This window comes from Acipenser ruthenus, chromosome 23 (assembly GCF_902713425.1).
Source record: "Acipenser ruthenus chromosome 23, fAciRut3.2 maternal haplotype, whole genome shotgun sequence".
NCBI lineage: Eukaryota > Metazoa > Chordata > Actinopteri > Acipenseriformes > Acipenseridae > Acipenser > Acipenser ruthenus.
In genome coordinates, this window is record NC_081211.1 from 13065987 (window position 1) to 13086983 (window position 20997).

At 42.1% G+C, this 20997-nt stretch overlaps 1 protein-coding gene across 1 annotated transcript in view; it reads right to left on the reverse strand.

Moving 5' to 3' along the window:
- Positions 1 to 482: 482 nt before the first annotated feature.
- LOC117419273 (major histocompatibility complex class I-related gene protein-like) overlaps positions 483 to 20997 on the reverse strand; it is a 47687-nt gene continuing 27172 nt past the window's right edge. The window contains exons 3-7 of the mRNA XM_034031916.3: positions 12848 to 13120; positions 11051 to 11338; positions 10495 to 10596; positions 8892 to 8924; positions 483 to 4373 (exon numbers count right to left, since the gene is read on the reverse strand). Of these exons, the coding sequence (XP_033887807.1) occupies positions 4369 to 4373; positions 8892 to 8924; positions 10495 to 10596; positions 11051 to 11338; positions 12848 to 13120 (701 nt within the window). The 3' untranslated portion in view covers positions 483 to 4368. The remainder of the gene's footprint in view (positions 4374 to 8891; positions 8925 to 10494; positions 10597 to 11050; positions 11339 to 12847; positions 13121 to 20997) is intronic.

Sequence of the window (20997 nt, forward strand, 5' to 3'; positions counted from 1 at the left end):
CCTTGAAATTTCTGCCTGGGAGAGACCTTGCTGATGCAGTATAACTACCTTGTGTCTTATTGCTGTGCTCAGTCTTGCCATGGTGTATGACTTTTGACAGTAAACTGTCTTCAGCAACCTCACCTTGTTAGCTGAGTTTGGCTGTTCCTCACCCAGTTTTATTCCTCCTACACAGCTGTTTCTGTTTCAGTTAATGATTGTGTTTCAACCTACATATTGAATTGATGATCATTAGCACCTGTTTGGTATAATTGTTTAATCATACACCTGACTATATGCCTACAAAATCCCTGACTTTGTGCAAGTGTACCTAGAAGAATTGATGCTGTTTTGAAGGCAAAGGGTGGTCACACCAAATATGGATTTGATTTAGATTTTTCTTCTGTTCACTCACTTTGCATTTAGTTAATTGATAAATATAATCTATTAACATGTCTATTTTTGAAAGCATTCTTACTTTACAGCATTTTTTCACACCTGCCTAAAACTTTTGCACAGTACTGTATATATGTTTGCCAGGGGTACATTTAAAAAGAACATAGAGTAATTTTGATGTAAGCCAGGAAAGTCCCAAATTAAAAAAATGCCTGTAGCACAGGGCGTTACAAGGGCCTCAGCAGAGAAGGGGTTAAAATGTTTACAGTATCAAAAACATTATAGTTGTATATTTTCTTCCTTTGTTTTTCTTTTGCAAATAAGAAATGTATCATACGCCGAAAACATATTCAACCAGCTGCTATTGCTATTACTAAAATGCATCAGCGGTAATAAATAAAACAAAGATGAAATAATTATACACAGTGGTTTAGAGAATATATAATACTGTTAGAAAATCAATTCAAGATCATTCTTTTCTTTTACTTTTATTGTGCATTTCTGAGTCGTCCTGCATACCCCCTATGACCCTTAAAAGTAGCCCCTGGCTGAAAACCCCTGCTATATATTACTAGTCAGATATTCCTTCACAAGCTATACAGTGCTGTATAATTATAATGACCCAGATTCAATTTGCTACAGATCAAACAAAGCAATTGTCACATTTTAACAGAGTGCAGAATAAAGTGGCCTAAATATATGATCCAAGTTGCAAATCTACTTCCTAATATTACAAAAAGAAGATAGAACCCTTTGGTCACAGTTTTGCTAAAAATGCGATACACAGAAAGAGCACAGATTAAAAATACATAAAATACACGTGCATGCATTTGATGAGTTCCCTTTTAAATACACAATTAAAATATCTCCAATTCATTCTGCCTTGGGTCAGCCAACATTTCTCTCAGTTTTCCAGTTCTGATCTCTTTTAAAGTAACTTTTGCCTCCCAAACTATGCGTTCACATTATACTCACATTAGCAGCCGGTGCTGAAATCCTTTATATTTGTAGTTACCGATAAATTAATAGAAGCCAGCGGTCAAAGGCAGATGAAACAAAATGCGGTACCGCTTTTTTTACCATTTTACCCCTGAACCCATGCTGTCTACCCCCTATAATATTGTTGCTGTATAAATAGTCTTCAAGCTTACCTTTCAATATTGCTTCCATCATTTTGCAAGTTATGGAAGTTAAACTAATTGGTTTATAATGACTTCGGTCTGTTTTATCCCCCTTTTTATTTAATACCTCTACTTCACTGATGCTAAAATCTTCAAGACCTGTGTGTGCACAACCGGGCGGCATTATAATGTATTTGTTTAAAATTGTTGACCTATTAGTTTAACTTCCACAGTTATTTTACTTTTATAATATTGGAATATTTTTTTAGGATTATGTTTAGCATCCCTGGCAATGTTTCTTCCTGGATTTCTTTTGGGCTTTCTAAAATTAATTTTACCTGTTTAAGCATATTCCTATATTCTTCCCAATTTTGTCCACTTCCATCTTTCCTGTAAGTCATATACAGCTGTCTTTTGTCCTACATTTATTTTTTATTGACCTGTTTAACAATCTTGGTGACTGCTTGTTAAACCTGGTCTTTTTAATTTTAGGTATATACTTGTATTATAACTTTAAATCTGTTCAATTTACCTTTAACTGTCATACCCTCCAATTTCCCTGCCCAGTCTATTTCTCCCAGTTCCTGTCTCATCCCTTCAAAGTGAGCCTTTCACACTAGTTAGTGCAGCCTGTTGCCTGGAATCCTAGGTCATTTCGAATGTAACCATGTTATGATCACTGGACGCCACTGGTTCTACTACTTCTATATTACACAGCATGTTTTGCTATAATTTCTATTCTGACCTGGTGTTCTGTAAAATATGTTATTGATAGTTTCTTAAGTGCTTTTTGATTTAAATAAATAGTTGATCAATCTGGTAATCAAATATTATGTTTTATTTGAATATACAGAGCATCAAAAGAAACTTATCACTATTATAACAATTTTTTCTGAAAAAATAAGGTATATAAATGATGGACATTGCCAGAATGTTTTTGGTTTCTTTTTAATCACTCGATCATTCATCCTTGACAATGACACGCTTGAGTGACTATGACTGAAGCAGATGCACTTAATCACCTAATTAGTGAGACAGTTGATTGGACACTGGATATGGAGTGATTTCAGCTGTTGAATTGCAAGCTTGAATAAAAGCAATAAAGAAAATCACAGAAAAAAAACAATATGCCACGTCTGTCAAGAGAGCAGTGCCTTCGTGCAATTGGCATGTTGGAGGCTGGACTAGGGCAATGTACAGTGGCTCACCATCTTGGGTGCTCACACAGCCAGCGATTTCAAAACTGGCAAGATGGTATAACCAGACACACTCTGTCAATGACAGGCCACGAACTGGGAGACCAAGAGTCACAACACCTGCCCAAGATCGACAGATCATTTTGCAGCATCTTCGTGACGTCAATTGTTAATCAGCACAATAAAAAGTCACTGCACCTGCTCTGAAACAGAGTTTGTCATTTTTTGATCACATCTAGTGAATTTTATCCAAATATAAGTGATAAGTTTCTTTGATGATCAGTATATATGGTTAAACAATAATACTATACTACATAATGTTTATTATGAAACAGTATTACTGTAGCGCGGTCACTGTGAGTTGAAAACAAATACGTTTACCCTCTGCAGTATCTTGCTCTCTAGACATAAAATAAAAAGATTATGAAAAAGGACATACGTTTTTCAAACCTTATAAATAGGTTCGGTAGCAGAAAAGAAAAATGCGTTTAAGAATGTATTTAGCTAACACGGTCAGTACTAAGGTTGCCAAAACAAACTACAGGAACACAGGTATGGTAGTATTACATGCTATATACTTGTTGGTTTTAACCCAAATTATTTAATCTAACCTGGTACAAACAAATTGAAAGTATTCAAATAATATGTTTGTTTTTATCTTACCTGTAGTACAGAACTGCAAGTCGCTTCACTAGAAATCTGATCTTCCTCACCCATATTTTTATTTGTTGCACAGAAAAAGTACTCAGTGTAATTTAAACCGAAGCTCTGTTCACAAATGTATAGAAATGTGTTTTTAGTAATAGAGTGGTATACAATTAGTAATAACTTATGCTGGGCTCAGCTAACAAACCATGCAGACCCGATAACAAACAAACAAACAAACACACAAACAAACACTGGTGTTAAAAAAATCCCTTTTAGGTTTTAACCTTTTGCAGACGCACGTTCCTGGTCCTTTTACAAACTGTACCCAACAATAATGCTAGACAAAATTACCTTACAGAAATAATTATTTAAAATAAAGCTTCTAAGATGATCTTCTAACTCTAGCATGCGCAATTCCATTATCCCTAATTTAATTTACAAAGATAAGTAGAATTCGTATCAGTATAATATTCAAAATCTTCACAGATGGATGTTAATGTGCAATATGAACTTAATTTGACATGTAGGAAAGCTTGAACCAGAAACCAAGGACCTGTCATAAGAAATGTACTAACGAGAGGAGGTTCACATTAGCTCACTGAAACTCTGTTGGGTCTTAAGGGATCCCAGTCACCTCAGAGTTCACAACATTTCTATCCCACTAGGCTTTAACCTTTTCACCAAACCAAAAACAATATACAGGGGCTGGTACAGAGATACAGAGATGTGCTTCTGCTTTAACCAGTAAAGCAGCTGTGTGTGGTATTATCTAATGTGGCTGATATTGACTAGTTTAACTTCCACAATTAATTTATAATATTGGAAGGTTTTTTAGGTTTATGTTTAGCATGTCAATGTTTCGGTTAAGAAAAAAAACCCTACAAATTCTTAATTTCACAAAGCTTCCTTGTCTGCTGGTTTGTCCAGTCACTGTGTGTGTGTTAATATCAGCAGTGTATTAATAGCCTTGTAAAAGATGAAGCCTCAGTTGAATCATTTATTCTCTTTCTGTGTCATCACCAATGCAGTCACCCTTGGAACAATAGAGAAATGGAACAAAGAGAGAGCAGTTAGTAAAGCACATAGGTCGAGAAAAGCACACATGGTTTTGTTTGCACCAGAGCAAAGTTTGCACCCATTGTTGAATGTCTGCAAACTGGCAAGAAACAACTAAAATGTAAATTGAATTGGTCCATCCTACACCTATGTTGTTACTGGGTGCTACTTTTGCTCTGCTGCAAACAGAATTATTGATTTATAACAATTGATTTATTTTGAAAAAAAAAAACCAAAAACACAAATAAATGTAAACAAAGCGAGAAAACCACTGCCAAGTGTTTTAAATAAAACCACGTTTGTTTTTTTAAAACTAAATTAATGATTATTCATGCTTTTGGCTACACATCTCTCTTTGTTTACAGCTTTTATCTGTAAACTAATTTGTGGTAATGCTATTGTCAGTGATTGGAAGCTACCAACAGATGAATATGCAGTGGCAGCCAAGTGGTGAAAACTTAAATTAGAGCAACAGAACAGAAAACATTCTCTAACACAGAGGTTCTCAACGCTGATCCTGGGGATCCCCTATGTCTGCTGTGTTCATTCCAATTGCTCTCAATTACTTAACAGACCCTTAATTGAACTGAAAATTTGCTTAATTTGACCTTTTATTTAATTGTTTACAGCTCTTAAACAGTTGCAGATTTCAAGTTAGCTATAACATTTGATTAAGCCCTGGACACACTGCCCGATGTGATCAATAGCGATTCTTTCAGTCGCATCGGGCCATGTGTTATGCTTTGTGATGAGATTTTACAGGATCGACCAATCAATTTAAGTTGGCTCGCAAAGTTTAAACATGTTTAATATTTTGTGATGCGATTCCCTCGCATCGCCTGGTGTGTTATACCCTCTCACAAGTCTCAAAGTCAGCAACCAATGAGTTCACTGTGTTGTTAAAGTAACGTTAAGGTTTCATTGCAAATGTCCAAAAGGTTAGGAAATTGCAAGTTCAGGTAGCCACGCAACCTTAACTCTGCACCCTTATGTGTATGTTTCCTGTCACACTTGACATCACATATGACATCACTAAGCACATGACAAATTCTCCCTGAAGACTGGCCATACAGACATAACACTGGGAAATCATAGTCATTGTGATTGGTAACATGTTCAGTAACTGCATTACCATTTCCACAATGTTTGCTGTCAATGTGTGCTTTAACAAACAACAGAATTCCTTGTACTCAGAAATGTATAATTCATGTTGAGGTATGTAGAGATGAATATTAGATGTTTGAAAAGGAGTACCTGAAAATGAATGGGACATGCAATATGTGAAACCCTACATGTATGTTAACAGTTTCCATTACATTTTACTCAAAAGGTTTCAATGAAAGGGTAAAGGGGTCTACTATAGTACTGTATGGTATGCTGTTGCTACATGTATGCTATGGTACACAAAGCAGTGTTTTATGTCTCTTGTAAGCATAACATCCACGCATTACAATCCACCTCTTGTTTATGTACTTCATTGAGTACCGTTACATTTCCACAATGCTGAACTGCAGAAATCTTGTATTGAAACATTGTAATGTCATAACTGGCTTCCAGCATAACAGTATGTTAGCAAGCATTCATAAGAACATAAGAAAGTTTACAAACGAGAGGAGGCCATTCGGACCATCTTGCTCGTTTGGTTGTTAGTAGCTTATTGATCCCAGAATCTCATCAAGCAGCTTCTTGAAGGATCCCAGGGTGTCAGCTTCAACAACATTACTGGGGAGTACAATTGTCTCCTATTTTCTATTCTGAATGCCCCTTTATCTAATCACCATTTGTGACCCCTGGTCCTTGTTTCTTTTTTCAGGTCGAAAAAGTCCCCTGGGTCGACACTGTCAATCCCTTTTAGAATGTTGAATGCTTGAATCAGATCACCGCGTAGTCTTCTTTGTTCAAGACTGAACAGATTCAATTCTTTAAGCCTGTCTGCATACGACATGCCTTTTAAACCCGGAATAATTCTGGTTGTTCTTCTTTGCACTCTTTCTAGAGCAGCAATATCCTTTTTGTAGCGAAGTGACTGAACACAATAGTCTAGATGAGGTCTTACTAATGCATTGTAAAGTTATAATATTACTTCCCTTGATTTAAATTCAACACTTTTCACAACATATCCGAGCATCTTGTTGGCCTTTTTTTATAGCTTCCCCACATTGTCTAGATGAAGACATTTCTGAGTCAACATAAACTCCTAGGTCTTTTTCATAGATTCTTTCTTCAATTTCAGTATCTCCCATATTATATTTATAATGCACATTTGTATTGCCTGGGTGCAGTACCTTACACTTTTCTCTATTAAATGTAATTTGCCATGTGTCTGCCCAGTTCTGAATGCTGTCTAGATCATTTTGAATGACCTTTGCTGCTGCAACAGTGTTTGCCACTCCTCCTATTTTTGCGTCATCTGCAAATTTAACAAGTTTGCTTACTATACCAGAATCTAAATCATTAATGTAGATCAGGAATAGCAGAGGACCTAATACTGATCCCTGTGGTACAACACTGGTTACCTCGCTCCATTTTGAGGTAAACTGAAGCGTACTGAAGTGAACCACAAGCTTGTTCCCCAAATTATTACAGCCTGCTGTATCCTGCACAATTTGTGCTAGGACCAGCAAGAATTGTAAAACAGCGATATGAAGAGGGTCCTGCTATTAGAGATGCACGGCTATCTTTATTTTTGTAACCCAATGGTGTACATTTATTTTGTATTACATTTTTGTTTCATTAGCTTGTTTTGCATCTCTTTATACCAAATACAGCACCCTCATTTGCGCTGCTTCTGCTAATAAAGAATTGGAATATTGAGTAGTATTGTTGATTCCCAAGAAATAAGTTGCGAAAATTCCACACCACATTTTATTTTGAGAGTGGGTTAAACAATGTTCGTGTTGTGCATTGTATCAAGCTGCCTCATCATATCCTTTTCCCTCATGGATATTAACACCTGAGCCTCTTCATCGCTCCAGTGGACATAAGTGGAGGATGGACACGAGTTTTGGTGAGACATAACTAGGAGAAATTGCATGGGAGTATAGTTATACACATTTAAATAAAGACGTTTTGACAGTTGTTTAGAAAGCTATTTGCAAGTGTATTCTGAAGTACTGTACAGTAGCTGTAACCACCTGAATTCACAAACCCACGATACAGTTTATCAAACATTTTTAGTAATAGTTTTAAACAGAAACTTGGTAAATACAATCTGTATGATTCTTTACAAAATAATAACAGAGTACAGTGATTATTATTAATTAAAACTGACTATTTTCGTAATTATAAGACTGTTTTGACAGTCAGTTTGTCACCCCCACCACTCACCTCCTGACAGGCATGTATACAAAGAGATCAGATTGGAAAAAAAAAAACATAAAATAGATGGCAAACACTGACGTGGGCATACGGCATGATACTGTTTAAGAGCTAAAAACAATTGTAAAGGTCTAATTAATCCTTTGCGGTCCATTTATTCAGTGCATCTGGTCCAATTTATTTTCACGCACGCAGTTTATTTTAGAAACACTGTTTAAATTTTTTTTTTTCCCCACAGTAAAACAGGTTTAAAAAGGCACTGCATATCAACAGGACACTCAGTACTGCATCTCCAGACCTAGCAGAGGACCTAATACTGTTCGCTGTATTTTTCACATACCTCTTCATAGTCGTGCATACTGATAAATCATCTCCTGATCACCTGTTTTATCACCAAACTCCTCAATAATTATTATTATTTATTTCTTAGCAGACACCCTTATCCAGGGTGACTTACAATTGTTACAAGATGTCACATTATTTTTTACATACAATTACATTATTTTTTACACATTATTTTTACATACAATTACCCATTTATACAGTTGTGTTTTTACTGGAGCAATCTAGGTAAAGTATCTTGCTCAAGAGTAGAGCAGCAGTGTCCCCCACCTGGGATTGAACCCATGACCCGCCGGTCAAGAGTCCATAGCCCTAAGCACTGCTCCTCAGTGGTGACCTCCAAGTCATTATTTTATTACTATAACATCTCAAAAAACTCTGCAAATGTCTGTGATATTCTCTGAGCGCTGGATGCAGAAGCAGCTATCTTGTTTGTTTATGTCTGTGTTATCTCTGTGGTGCTGGGGCTCGTGTATTGCTCAGATCCGGCCCTTTTTTTCCGGCTTCTCTCGGCTCCTATCGGTTTCACTTGGCCATTAAATGGTTTTCTCGGCTTTTTCCAGAGAAAAAACGACTAGAGACCTGTCTTTTATGTCTGGGACCGGAAAGGGAAAATTGTAATGTCGGACCTGGTCCGACACAGGACCGCAAAGGGTTAAGCAAATTATCAGTTAAATTAAGGGTCTAGTAAAGTAATTGAGAGATTCAGTTGGGATGAAAACCTGCAGACAGGGGGTCACCCAGGACCAGGGTTGGGAACCAATGCTCTAACATACAGATTAAAAAGTGTGAATGGTTTAAACATTACACCACTAACAATTTCTAAAATACTCACTCTGTGCTGGTGTGTAGAGAGGCCTCTGGTCACCTATAAGTGAAATACAAGTACATCTATTAGTAGCTTCCAATCACTGACAGATGTATTACCATAATTGTTATTTTGTTCGACACTCCTTAACTGTGTTCTACGTTAGTAGTTTTTACATGATCCCTGTTTCGGAGATGTTGTGTGCAGTTGGTCAGACAACTAAAATGATACTATTCTAATTATTAAAAAAAACATCTCTTCATTGTTATTATTTATTATTATTTGTTTATTTAGCAGACGCCTTTATCCAAGGCGACTTACAGAGACTAGGGTGTGTGAACTATGCATCCGCTGCAGAGTCACTTACAATTACGTCTCACCCGAAAGACGGAGCACAAGGAGGTCAAGTGACTTGCTCAGAGTCACACAATGAGTCAGTGGCTGAGGTGGGATTTGAACCAGGGACCTCCTGGTTACAAGCCCTTTTCTTTAACCACTGGACCACACAGCCTCCTCATTGTCCAACATTTAAGTACAATGTTTACTAGAATTATTTAAACCGTGCACAAATCCCTATGAACTGACTTGGCCAAGATTTTGTTCAACTAAAAAAAAAAAATTGTGATTGCAATAATGTGAATTGTGCACATGTGAGAGGGCTGGACACGTTCACTTTCTTTGCAGCCTGTCCTGCTCTTTGGAACTACAGTACCGTGTTGAGGTTTGTTGCTACAAAGATTCTGAGCAGTCTGGCCGAACTGATCAGTTATTACAGGAGTTATCCAACTAGTAAGAAGTCTCACCCGAGTCTGTAGGTCTCTAAATATTACCTGCTGGAAGAGATCCAGGCTGCACATGAAACAACTGAAAACAGTTCAGTGTCTGATTCAGTGGGCCCGATTGCTAAAACTGCTAGCACCTGATCACATTTGTAACAAATCTCAGCAAGGTCTGGGTGCAGTGAAAGTGAATAGTCTAGCCCTGCATGTACATTTTCAACTATATCTGTTTAATTGTTATTGATTTGGGACCCCGTAAAGGGGACAGGCAACACTCCCTAAAATCACCCATAAATTTGGACCCATGTTTGGCAGCCTACTGCAGATTTTTTTTTTTTTCATATTCTACCAGTTAATACCCTTTACCCAGGGATTGGAAAACATAATTACAAGCCATTTGAGCAGAACAGCAGAAAAAAAAAGTTGATTGAGAAAGTTCACTTATCTTTTTTGGGCACCAGTACATACAGAATTTTCATTAAATGACTAAAGACCCAAATCTTGAGCTCCTGCATTGTGATGGGAGCTCAAAGTTGGACGAGTGAAAAGTACCCTGCCTTTGACCTCAAGTATAAGGATATTTTGGTAGTTTAAAAAGGATGGCATGCACGATACTTCCCAATTTCAATATCCTTCCATGACTCTCTTCATACAAAATACTTCAAGTTTCTAAGCATTGTGAATTGTGCATTTAAATTCAGTTTATTGATACACGGACTTCCACAGGTAATTGAATTTCATTTCTCCATCACAGCCTGTCAGCTATTCTGAATATACAGTCTACAATTCATACAGTATTTAGAAATGTAACATTGATAACGCAGCTCCTAATCCCTGCCTCTCGTTCTCACCTGCTGTTCTTTTCTTCCAGATGACAATTCCAGTGGTGATCAGAGCCATAACAGCTATAATAACACCAGCAACAAGCCCTTTATTCAAACCAGCCTCTGGAACTGCAGACACAGAGCAGATGATTTAGCAAAAGTAATCACTGAAGATAATGACTAATATCCCTGCAGCAGGCAGTAGGCTCTACGGTATTTATCAGAATAATAATAACGGTGTGTGATGGCATTTAAGCAGTTTACCATCTATTCCCCATGCTTACACTATGCATTTACCTATTTATTTATTTATTTATTTATTTATTTTTACCATGCTTTACCCTAATCTTCTGTGCTTAACTATGTTTAACAATGCTTGCCTATGCTTTACCTTGCTTTTACCACAATTTATGTGCCACACTTTGCTATTGCCAAGGTAAACCACAGGGCATTTATAAGGATAATAAAGGTAATGGTTCTAGGGTGTCCTGGGCTATTTGATTTCTCAGTCTTTCTGGACTCTACAGCCTACCTCCTCTACTCACAGTCTATTTCAGTGAGAACCAGTGCCTCTCTCTCTTACCCCATTTCACATCCATCTTCTCATCCAGGCTGGCGTGGTCCACCTGGCAGGAGTAGCTGTGTTTCTCCTGGTCCTCGGGGCTCACTGTCAGGATCTTTCTCAGCTGGTAGGTTCTGTCCCCATTGGGGAGCACCTCCCCACTCCACACCCCCTCCTCCAGCAGATGCTCTCCGTCTCTGACCCAGTTCACCTCAACCTCTCGGGGGTAGAACCCTGTCACGTGGCAAAGGACATCCGTTCCTGCAGATTTAAGTGCCTTCCTTGGTATCAGCATCACTTCAGGGCGGACTGGTGAAAGAGAATATCAGTGCTGTTAAAGTTAGAACCCAGTATTGTTTTATGCAGTATTCAATCACACTGTAGAAACAGCCTACACTGATTGGATGAGAGGGTGTATAAATGGGAACTGATGTATGGCTAATCTGTGTAACTCTGGCCCTGACAAACTGGTAAGTTTGAATTGGAACTCATTAAAACTGATCAGCCAAGTAGTTTCTTAGTTAACAGCAGAACAAACAGGCATTGTCATATTTCAGGTACTTTTCTTTTTATAGTAATTAAATAACATAGTCTGTATATTATCAGTGATCTTAGGATAGCAAAATATTTCTGTACTATTTCCATAGAGTTTTGTTATAATGTTTCAGAATACTCTCTAACCTTAACTAAAAAAGCCCAAATATAAAAAAGATGTTGGTCATGGAAAATTGAATGAATGGGCTCTACACAGACATTACTTAAATAAGCGTTTACAAACCGGTTAACCCAGGATATAATTGCATTTGAACAACAGATAATAAAACTTGTAATTGAAAATATATATTATAGTTACAAAATACAAGGCAAATCGGGGACATCAGTGTGTAAGTGCTTTTTCAGGTTGATATTAGAGGTACCTTTTAGAGAAACCGCTTCCTTTTTTTTTTACTTCTCAGAAGCTGCATACAGCATAAGTAAGTCACCATATCACACTCGATTATGAATAACACAAGTATCTCTGCCACATCTACCATGTTGAAAATGTATTGTTACTTAAAAGTGTGTGACATAGAAACTGTCTGTGAAATTCTTTTTAATGTGTTTTTTATAGCTGCTTGCGAGATAGCATCTGGCATGACAAGGTTCCAGGGTCTTTATGTAGTCGAAAGCGCTGCGTAAATCCCATAACATTTAAATCCAGGTATTGTATGTAATATGGTTTAAACAAGCAAGGTCTGATTTCAGCATAATCATCTTAAGGTTAATTTATTAAAGCAGCTTTGCATCTCGAATTTGAGCAGCAAGTAATCACAGGCTGTAAAAACAAAAATCATATTATGTATGTGTTAGAAAAAGAAAAGGTCATCTTTAAAATCAGACAGAAGCTCAAGAATTATGTGGCTGCTGAGCCGGCCTGTACCTTGGTCTTTGTTTAAATTGAAGAGGTTAAGAGGGTACGAAATACCCTTTCTCTTCTCATCCTACAAATCACTCGTTCTTGCTGAAGACAATGTCTCCTTCTTGCTGCAATCACAGTGGCCAAGGTTAGGGGATAGTGTTTTTCATACTGCCTTTTAAAGGTTTGCTAATTGTGACTGTTTAAAAGTCGCTAACAGCATTGCGCTTGTTTAGTACATTTCACCCTAGACTTCTGACTCATTTGCAACTGGTTTGCGACAGGCGCAACACTTTAGTATATCTACCCCTTTGTGAAATTCAGTTATGCCTGAAGTCTGTACTTGCACATTTGAAACTATGAACACAGTTTGTATCTGATGAGTAAAACAGAAGGAATACTGTATGAAATTATTACTTTACCTTTCCTCAGCAAGGTCTCCATCCCATACTGGATGCACCCCTCCAGCACCTGGAAACAGTCCCGCTGATAATAGTCCAAATGGGTCTGTTGCAAGGCTGTGTCAGCTTCCCGCTTGTGTTTATTGAAGACAGCTTGTGGCACAGCAGCAACCCAAGTTTTGGTCTTCACATCAAAACTAATAAAATCCTTCCCATCATACGCATGATACAAATATGCCCGCTTGGTCCCATCATCATCCAGCTCACAGCCACCCGTGTGCTGGTAAGTGTGAACTGGAGTAAACACACAAACACAAAAAACAAACTAGACATTAGTGTCCATTAAAACACTAAAGAGCCCTGCTAATCAACAGGCATGAAAATACCTTGTGCGTGGCCCCACAGCTGACCCACAATTTTTATATGAATGCATTATAGAATATAGAATATGCTCTTGCAATGTGGTCAGTCCTGGGTGTATGCATGCAGTTGCAATATAATATACATAGTGTTCCGCGTTTCTGGTTTATTCAGAATTTTACCAAAAAATTACAGGATTTTTTTTTAACTGATTTATACCTCAAATTTGTGTATTCAATATTTTCCAGGTACTATTTTCTAGGAAATGCACAATATTTTGATTAAAATGCTGTTTTATTTTTGACTCTGACTTTGTAATAAGCAGCCCTACACTGTATATCCTAGGATACACATTGCCATGTGTCTGCCCAGTTCTGAATGCTGTCTAGATAATTTTGAATGACCTTTGCTGCTGCAAGTGTTTGCCACTCCTCCTATTTTTGTGTCGTCTGCAAATTTAACAAGTTTGCTTACTATGCCAGTGTCATAAACAATAAACCAGAGGTATAATTCTTTTAGTTTAACTTTTTTTCAACACAAATAATACTGCTTAACAGCTCTCAGTCTTGTGGCAAAAACTCCCCCCACTTCCGGTTGCCTCCTCCTCCAGCCACACCCCCACATGGATGTAGTTTCACTACATCTCCCCTTATTTGAGATGTAAACATAACACTTATTAATTATTAAAATTATCTTATTTCTTATTAGTATTATTTATTTATTTATTTATTTATTTATTTATTTTTAATTCTCTTTTTTTAAAAAATTTTTTACAACTTCAAACAACTTAACCTGGACCTTGGGGTAGACTGCCCGCCGTCCGACAGCAACTAGGGGATTATTCTGCCCCTGATATAGCTGCTGTCCCTAATCTAATCTTCTCTGTAGCGCAACGGCGTCCTGATGATTCTTCCACTCAATGTGGTCCTCACTTTCGGTTGTGGCGTCTCCGGTGGTGATGGAGCTGCAGTGGAGAGCAGCGGGTTAGAAGGAGTTGTTAAAGACTCCTCAGGTTCCGCTGCATCAGTCAGCTGTGAAGCTTCACAGGCACTGCGGTTTTGCCTTATGTCGTTTGCATCTTGGGATGACGGAACAAGTTGCAGATGTCTCCTGTTCCTACGTAGTGTTGTGCCATTCTCTGTCTGTACCACGTATGACCTTGGTTCCTCAGACCTGCTCTTTACGACGGCTGGAGTTCTCCATCCCTTCTCACTGTCCAGCTTGACCCTCACACTCTGTCCTGGATGTAACTCAGGTAGAGCTCTAGCTGAATGTCTTCGATCAAAGAACCGCTTATAAGCCTTTTTAGCCTTCTTATCTCTATTCTCCACTGACCTGTGACTTACCCATTTTGGCTTCAGCTTTTCCTCCAGCATTGGGACAGTGGTTTTTATCTGGCGTCCCATCATCAGCTGAGCTGGACTCGCACCTGTGGCAGCAAGTGGTGTTGCTCTGTAGCACATTAGCGCCAATGGGGATCCTCCTGTTTCAGAATCCTCTTTGCAGTCTGCACTGCCCTCTCCGCTGCTCCATTAGCCTGTGGATAATGCGGGCTAGTGGTGGTGTGACTGAAGTCATATCTTGCGCTGAACTCTTGAAATTCAGCTGCGGTAAATTGTGTCCCATTATCAGTAACTAATTAGTTGGAAATGCCCCAAAGAGCAAACATGCTTTTGAGCTTAGCGATCACCTGCTGACTGGAAATCACTGACACATGGGCTAGTTCTATGTATCTAGAATAGTAGTCCACTACTACCAGGTATTTCTTTTACTTCACATAGATCTGCAGCGATTTTCTGCCATGGCCTGGGTGGCAATGGTGTGGTGATCAAAGGTTCCTTCCTTTGAGCTGGCCTATTAACTCGACAGAACTCACATGTCAACACCTTCTCAGCAATGTCAGTGCTAATCCCAGGCCACCAAACTGCCATCAGCCCCTGATGACCCTCATGAATCCTAGTGAGGATTTCTTCTTGCAGCACAGCTGGTATAACAATCCTGTCCTGATAAAGAAGTAAGCCATTTGCTTCAGATAGTTCTGCGCGTGCAGCATAAAGTCTTTTCAAGATATAGGGGACCTGCTGTAAATGTCTAGGCCAAACCTGACTGGTGTAGTTAACTGCCATCTGGAGATCTTTGTCACTTCGTGTTGCTTCTCTTATCCATTCCAGCTTTTGTCCAGACATTGGTTTGCTGGTCACCACGGTTTGTACGTATATTTCTTAGCAGATGCCCTTATCCAGGGCGACTTACAATTGTTACAAGATATCACATTATTTTATTTTTTATTTTATTTTTTTTACATACAATTACATTATTTTTTTACACATTATTTTTACATACAATTACCCATTTATACAGTTGGGTTTTTACTGGAGCAATCTAGGTAAAGTACCTTGCTCAAGGGTACAGCAGCAGTGTCCGCCACCTGGGATTGAACCCACGACCCTCTGGTCAACAGTCCAGAGCCCTAACCACTACTCCACACTGCTGCTTTAACGTCTTCTTCAGTTTCTGAAACTTCAGTGTCCTTCAGAGGGTTCCTTGATAATGTGTCCGCCATGATAAGTTCTTTCCCTGGAACGTGCTCTGCCTTGACATTGAATCTTATGAGACACTGTGACAGGGTGACTGATGGTCTGACGTCAGGCAGAAGCAGGAAGGGAAAAATAAACACCAGGGAGTACTGCAGGTAAAAGAAAGAATCGGCTGGCTGCCGTTTTTATTACTAACAAAAATAAATAAAAGGTTTGAACAAAAAAACACACTTTGTGCTCGCAGAGCAAAATAAAAGGGTAAACACAAAATAAAATAAACTGTACAGGTCAGGCTGGGCAGTCGCTGTCACTGTTCCTGTAATAGTATACTTAAATGTCTAAGTCTCGTTTTCTCACGTTCTCTCCGCTCTCGTTCCTCCTCTGAACTCCCACACCCCGAGTTGGAGAGCTGCAGGCTTTTTATAACAGGTGACCATCTCCTGATTAGCAACAAATTAAATCACCTGATTAATTCAGGAGATGGCCACCTTCTGCACGAGTTTACTAAAATAATAAACAAAACGGCTACGCCGTCCTAAATACATAATAATCATAAATACAAAAACAATAACAAAACCTGCGGCGCTCGCCGTCATAAATATACAAAACATTACTAAATCATAATAACACAAAACAATAATCTGCACAGGGGCAGAGGGGACTCCGTTCTAAACTAAAATAAACAAAACAATGTACAGGGCACCTTGCCCTGTTACATATCCCCCCCCTTGTGCAACGCACACTTGGCCCCAACGGCCACCTCCCCCCTCAGTCTCAAAGTCCCGGAAGAGGGGGAAGCACAGTGTCCATAGGGGTGGCCATGGTGGGAGGTCCGGCACCCCCCAATTCTTCGTGGCCGGCAGCTCCCTCTTCCGGGGCTCCCGCCACACACTATTCTGCCGCGAAAGTGCGGCTGGGGGAGCTGTTCTCCAGATCCTCCCCCCCTTCTTCACGGCCGGCAGCTCCCCTCCGTTGGGCTCTGGCCCCAGTGTTTCCTGCCGCGAAAATGCGGCTGGGGGAGCTGGTCTCCTGACCTCCCCCCCTTTCGTCATGGCCGGCAGCTCCCCTTCATGGGGCTCCGGCCACAGTGTAGCGACCCCAGGCGAAGCAGGACCCTCGACGACCCCAGGCGACGGCAGCAGCAGCGGACCCTCGGGAGGCGACGGCAGCAGCAGCGGACCCTCGGGAGGCGACGGCAGCAGCAGCGGACCCTCGGGAGGCGACGGCTGCAGCAGAGGACCCTCGGGAGGCGACGGCAGCAGCAGCGGACCCTCGGGAGGCGACGGCAGCAGCAGCGGACCCTCGGGAGGCGACGGCAGCAGCAGCGGACCCTTGGGAGGCGATTGCAGGAGGGGAGCCAGGACCAGCGGTGGGGCTAGGTTTGGCCCTCTTCTCAGCCGCTGCGACCCAGCGGTTTTCCCCCTTGCTTCTTTTAGCAGCCTGTGCAAGGGCAGCTGCGGACCGCCAGCCTTCTGTTCCAGTCCGTCCTGTCGTGAAGGGAGAGGCAGCTCCTGCTCCTCTCCCTCAAGTGGTGGTGGTGGTGGAGGCAGAGGAGGCTCCTGCTCCTCTCCCTCAGGTGGTGGTGGAGGCAGAGGCAGCTCCTGCTCCTCTCCCTCAGGTGGTGATGGTGGAGGCAGAGGCAGCTCCTGCTCCTCTCCCTCAGGTGGTGATGGTGGAGGCAGAGGCAGCTCCTGCTCCTCTCCCTCAGGTGGTGATGGTGGAGGCAGAGGCAGCTCCTGCTGCTCTGCTCCTGGCGAAGGCGGCAGGGGCTCCTCCCCTTCTGGCTGCGAAGGCGGCAGGGGCTCCTCCCCTTCTGGCTGCGAAGGCGGCAGGGGCTCCTCCCCTTCTGGCTGCAGCCGTGCAACCAGCAGGCATGCTCCCTCTGCTGGTGGCGGCGATGGAGGCGGAACCAGCAGGCATGCTCCCTCTGCTGGCGGTGGTGGTGGGAGCGACACGTTGTCCTCCCATGGAGGGGGAGGTGGCACCAGCAGGAACTCACCCTCTGCTGGCGGAGGTGGGAGCGACACACAGTCCTCCCACGGTGATGGAGGTGGAACCAGCAGGAACTCTCCCTCTGCTGGCAGAGGTGGGATCGACACAGTCCTCCCAGGGCGGTGGAGGTGGAACCAGCGGGAACTCTCCCTCTGCTGGCGGAGGTGGGAGCGACACGCAGTCCTCCCAGGGCGGTAGAGGTGGAACCAGCAGGAACTCTCCCTCTGCTGGTGGAGGTGGGAGCGACACACAGTCCTCCCAAGGCGGTGGAGGTGGAACCAGCGGGAACTCTCCCTCTGCTGGCAGAGGTGGGATCGACACAGTCCTCCCAGGGCGGTGGAGGTGGAACCAGCGGGAACTCTCCCTCTGCTGGCGGAGGTGGGAGCGACACGCAGTCCTCCCAGGGCGGTAGAGGTGGAACCAGCAGGAACTCTCCCTCTGCTGGTGGAGGTGGGAGCGACACACAGTCCTCCCAAGGCGGTGGAGGTGGAACCAGCGGGAACTCTCCCTCTGCTGGCGGAGGTGGGAGCGACACACAGTCCTCCCAGGGCGGTGGAGGTGGAACCAGCAGGAACTCTCCCTCTGCTGGCGGAGGTGGAAGCGACACACAGTCCTCCCAGGACGGTGGAGGTGGAACCAGCAGGAACTCTCCCTCTGCTGGCGGAGGTGGGAGCGACACACAGTCCTCCCAAGGCAGTGGAGGCGGAACCAGCAGGAACTCACCCTCTGCTGGTGGCGGCGATGGAGGCGGAACCAGCAGGCATGCTCCCTCTGCTGGCAGGTACCTGGGCTGTGGACATTCGGCCTCCCCCCTCTTGGGCTGTGGACGCACCGGCTCCTCCCTCTTGGGCTGTGGACGCTCGGCCTCCTCCCTTTTGGGCTGTGGACGCACCGACTCCTCCCTCTTGGGCTGTGGACGCTCAGTCTCCTCCCTCTTGGGCTGTGGACGCACCGACTCCTTCTCCAGGTCCGTGTCCCCTCTCTGCCTCCTTCTGACCTTTTCTCCCTTGGCCTGTGGAGGTGATGGGGTCTGCTGCTCCAGCAGCCAAAACCACCCAGACGCACAGGACACCCTCCCCATTGAGTAGGCCTTCCAGAAGCAGGGGTCTTCATAAGGGCAGTCCTCCTGGTCATGCCCAAACTCCCTGCAGATGACACACAGGGGGGCCCCTTCAGCTCTCCACTGCTCCTGCTCTGTGTCCCAGTATGGGGGTCCCAGCTGGGTGGGGTCCCGTGACCACCATCTCCTCACACCGCTCTCCTGCTGCTGCTTCTGGCAGCTCTTCCTTCCCATCCTCACACTCCTTTTCTTCCTCCAAACACAATTAGAAAAATGAAAAAAAATGAAAAAGCTGCAGTACCCTCTTCTGCCTGCGTCTAGGAGGTGCTGGTGATCCCACGCTGGACACCACGTGTGGCAGGGTGACTGAGCGGTGACGTCACGGCAGAAGCAGGAACAAAAATATACTGACACCAGGCAAGTACTGCAGTTCAAGGTGGTGCCATTTTTATTCAGCAAAACAAAAAGAAATAAAATATTTTTAACAAAAAGAACACGTGCTCACAGAGCAAACTAAAAGGGTAAACACAAAATATAAATAAACTGTACAGGTCAGGCTGGGCAGTCGCTGTCACTGTTCCTGTAATAGTATACTTAAATGTCTAAGTCTCGTTTTCACGTTCTCTCCGCTCTCGTTCCTCCTCTGAACTCCCACACCCCGAGTTGGAGAGCTGCAGGCTTTTTATAACAGGTGACCATCTCCTGATTAGCAACAAATTAAATCACCTGATTAATTCAGGAGATGGCCACCTTCTGCACGAGTTTACTAAAATAATAAACAAAACGGCTACGCCGTCCTAAATACATAATAATCATAAATACAAAAACAATAACAAAACCTGCGGCGCTCGCCGTCATAAATATACAAAACATTACTAAATCATAATAACACAAAACAATAATCTGCACAGGGGCGGAGGGGACTCCGTTCTAAATTAAAATAAACAAAACAATGTACAGGGCACCTCGCCCTGTTACAGACACATTAACAGACGCTGGCATCTCAGTGGTGCTCTGTCCAAGTCGTGGCTGTTGATCAATGGCACTAAAGGTTTGTGATCAGTCTGAAGACAAAACCTTTCTAAGCCTTGCAGGTAGCGAACAAATCTCTCACAGGCCCAAACTCCGGCCAAACATTCTTTTTCGATCTGGGCATATCTTTTCTCTGCCTCTGTTAATGTTCTGGAGCAGAAAGCTACTGGGATAAGCCTGCAACAGTGTTCCTCCAAGACTGAAGCTGCTTGCACCTGCGCTTACTACTGTGGGTTTACAAGCATCATAATATGCTAGAGCAGGAGCAGTTACTAACATAGCCTTAACTTTGTCTACAATTTCCTTTACAATTCTGGTGCGACACACACTCTCAAAATGTCCCATTTTGTTACACTATCTGCACGTTTTATTTCTTGCTGGACAGGTCTCGCTCAGACCGTGCTTGCGATTACAGCGTGTACAGGGCGTACATTCTTTCTGGCCTGTGTGTTTGGGTTTACTGTACTGAGATCCCTGCCATTTCCTATCTCTCTGGCTTTTGCTATGTTTAAACTGCGGATGCTTATGTGCTATTTCATCTACATCTTTAGCCGCTGCTTGAACTGTGTTCTGCTTTTTTATCAACTCTGAGTTCTGAGCCATTTGTATAGCCTTGTCTAGCATCAGCTCCGATTCCATTTGCAATTTCTTTTGAGACCTCTTTATCCGCGATGCTGATTACAATTCCATCTCATATTTATTATCTCTTCTTTGCTGGTACCAAAATTACAATATTCAGCCAGCTCGTACAAATTCCTTACAAATGCTTCCACTGTTTCCCCTACTGTCTGACGGCGCTGATGAAAACAGGCCCTTTCATGTATAATATTCCGCCTCGGCAGAAAATGTTCATCAAACTTCTGAATTACTATATCGTAAACATCAGCGTCTTCGGCATTGGTAAACGTAAAAGCATTGAAAATAGGCTCTGCTTCTCTGCCCATCGCATATACAAGGGAATTGACCTGTATCTCACCCTCTTCTTTATCGAGTTTAGTGGCGATCCGGAATCTTGAGAAACGCTGCTTCCAGACAGGCCATGAAGCCGGCTGAGTGAAATCAAAATTCTCCGGTGGGTGAAATTTCGGCATGCTGTTTTTTTTTTTACTTTTTGTTTTTTTTTCTTTTTTACTCAGTTAGGCTGCCAAACAAAAGCATTTACTTCTGACACCATGTCATAACTAATAAAC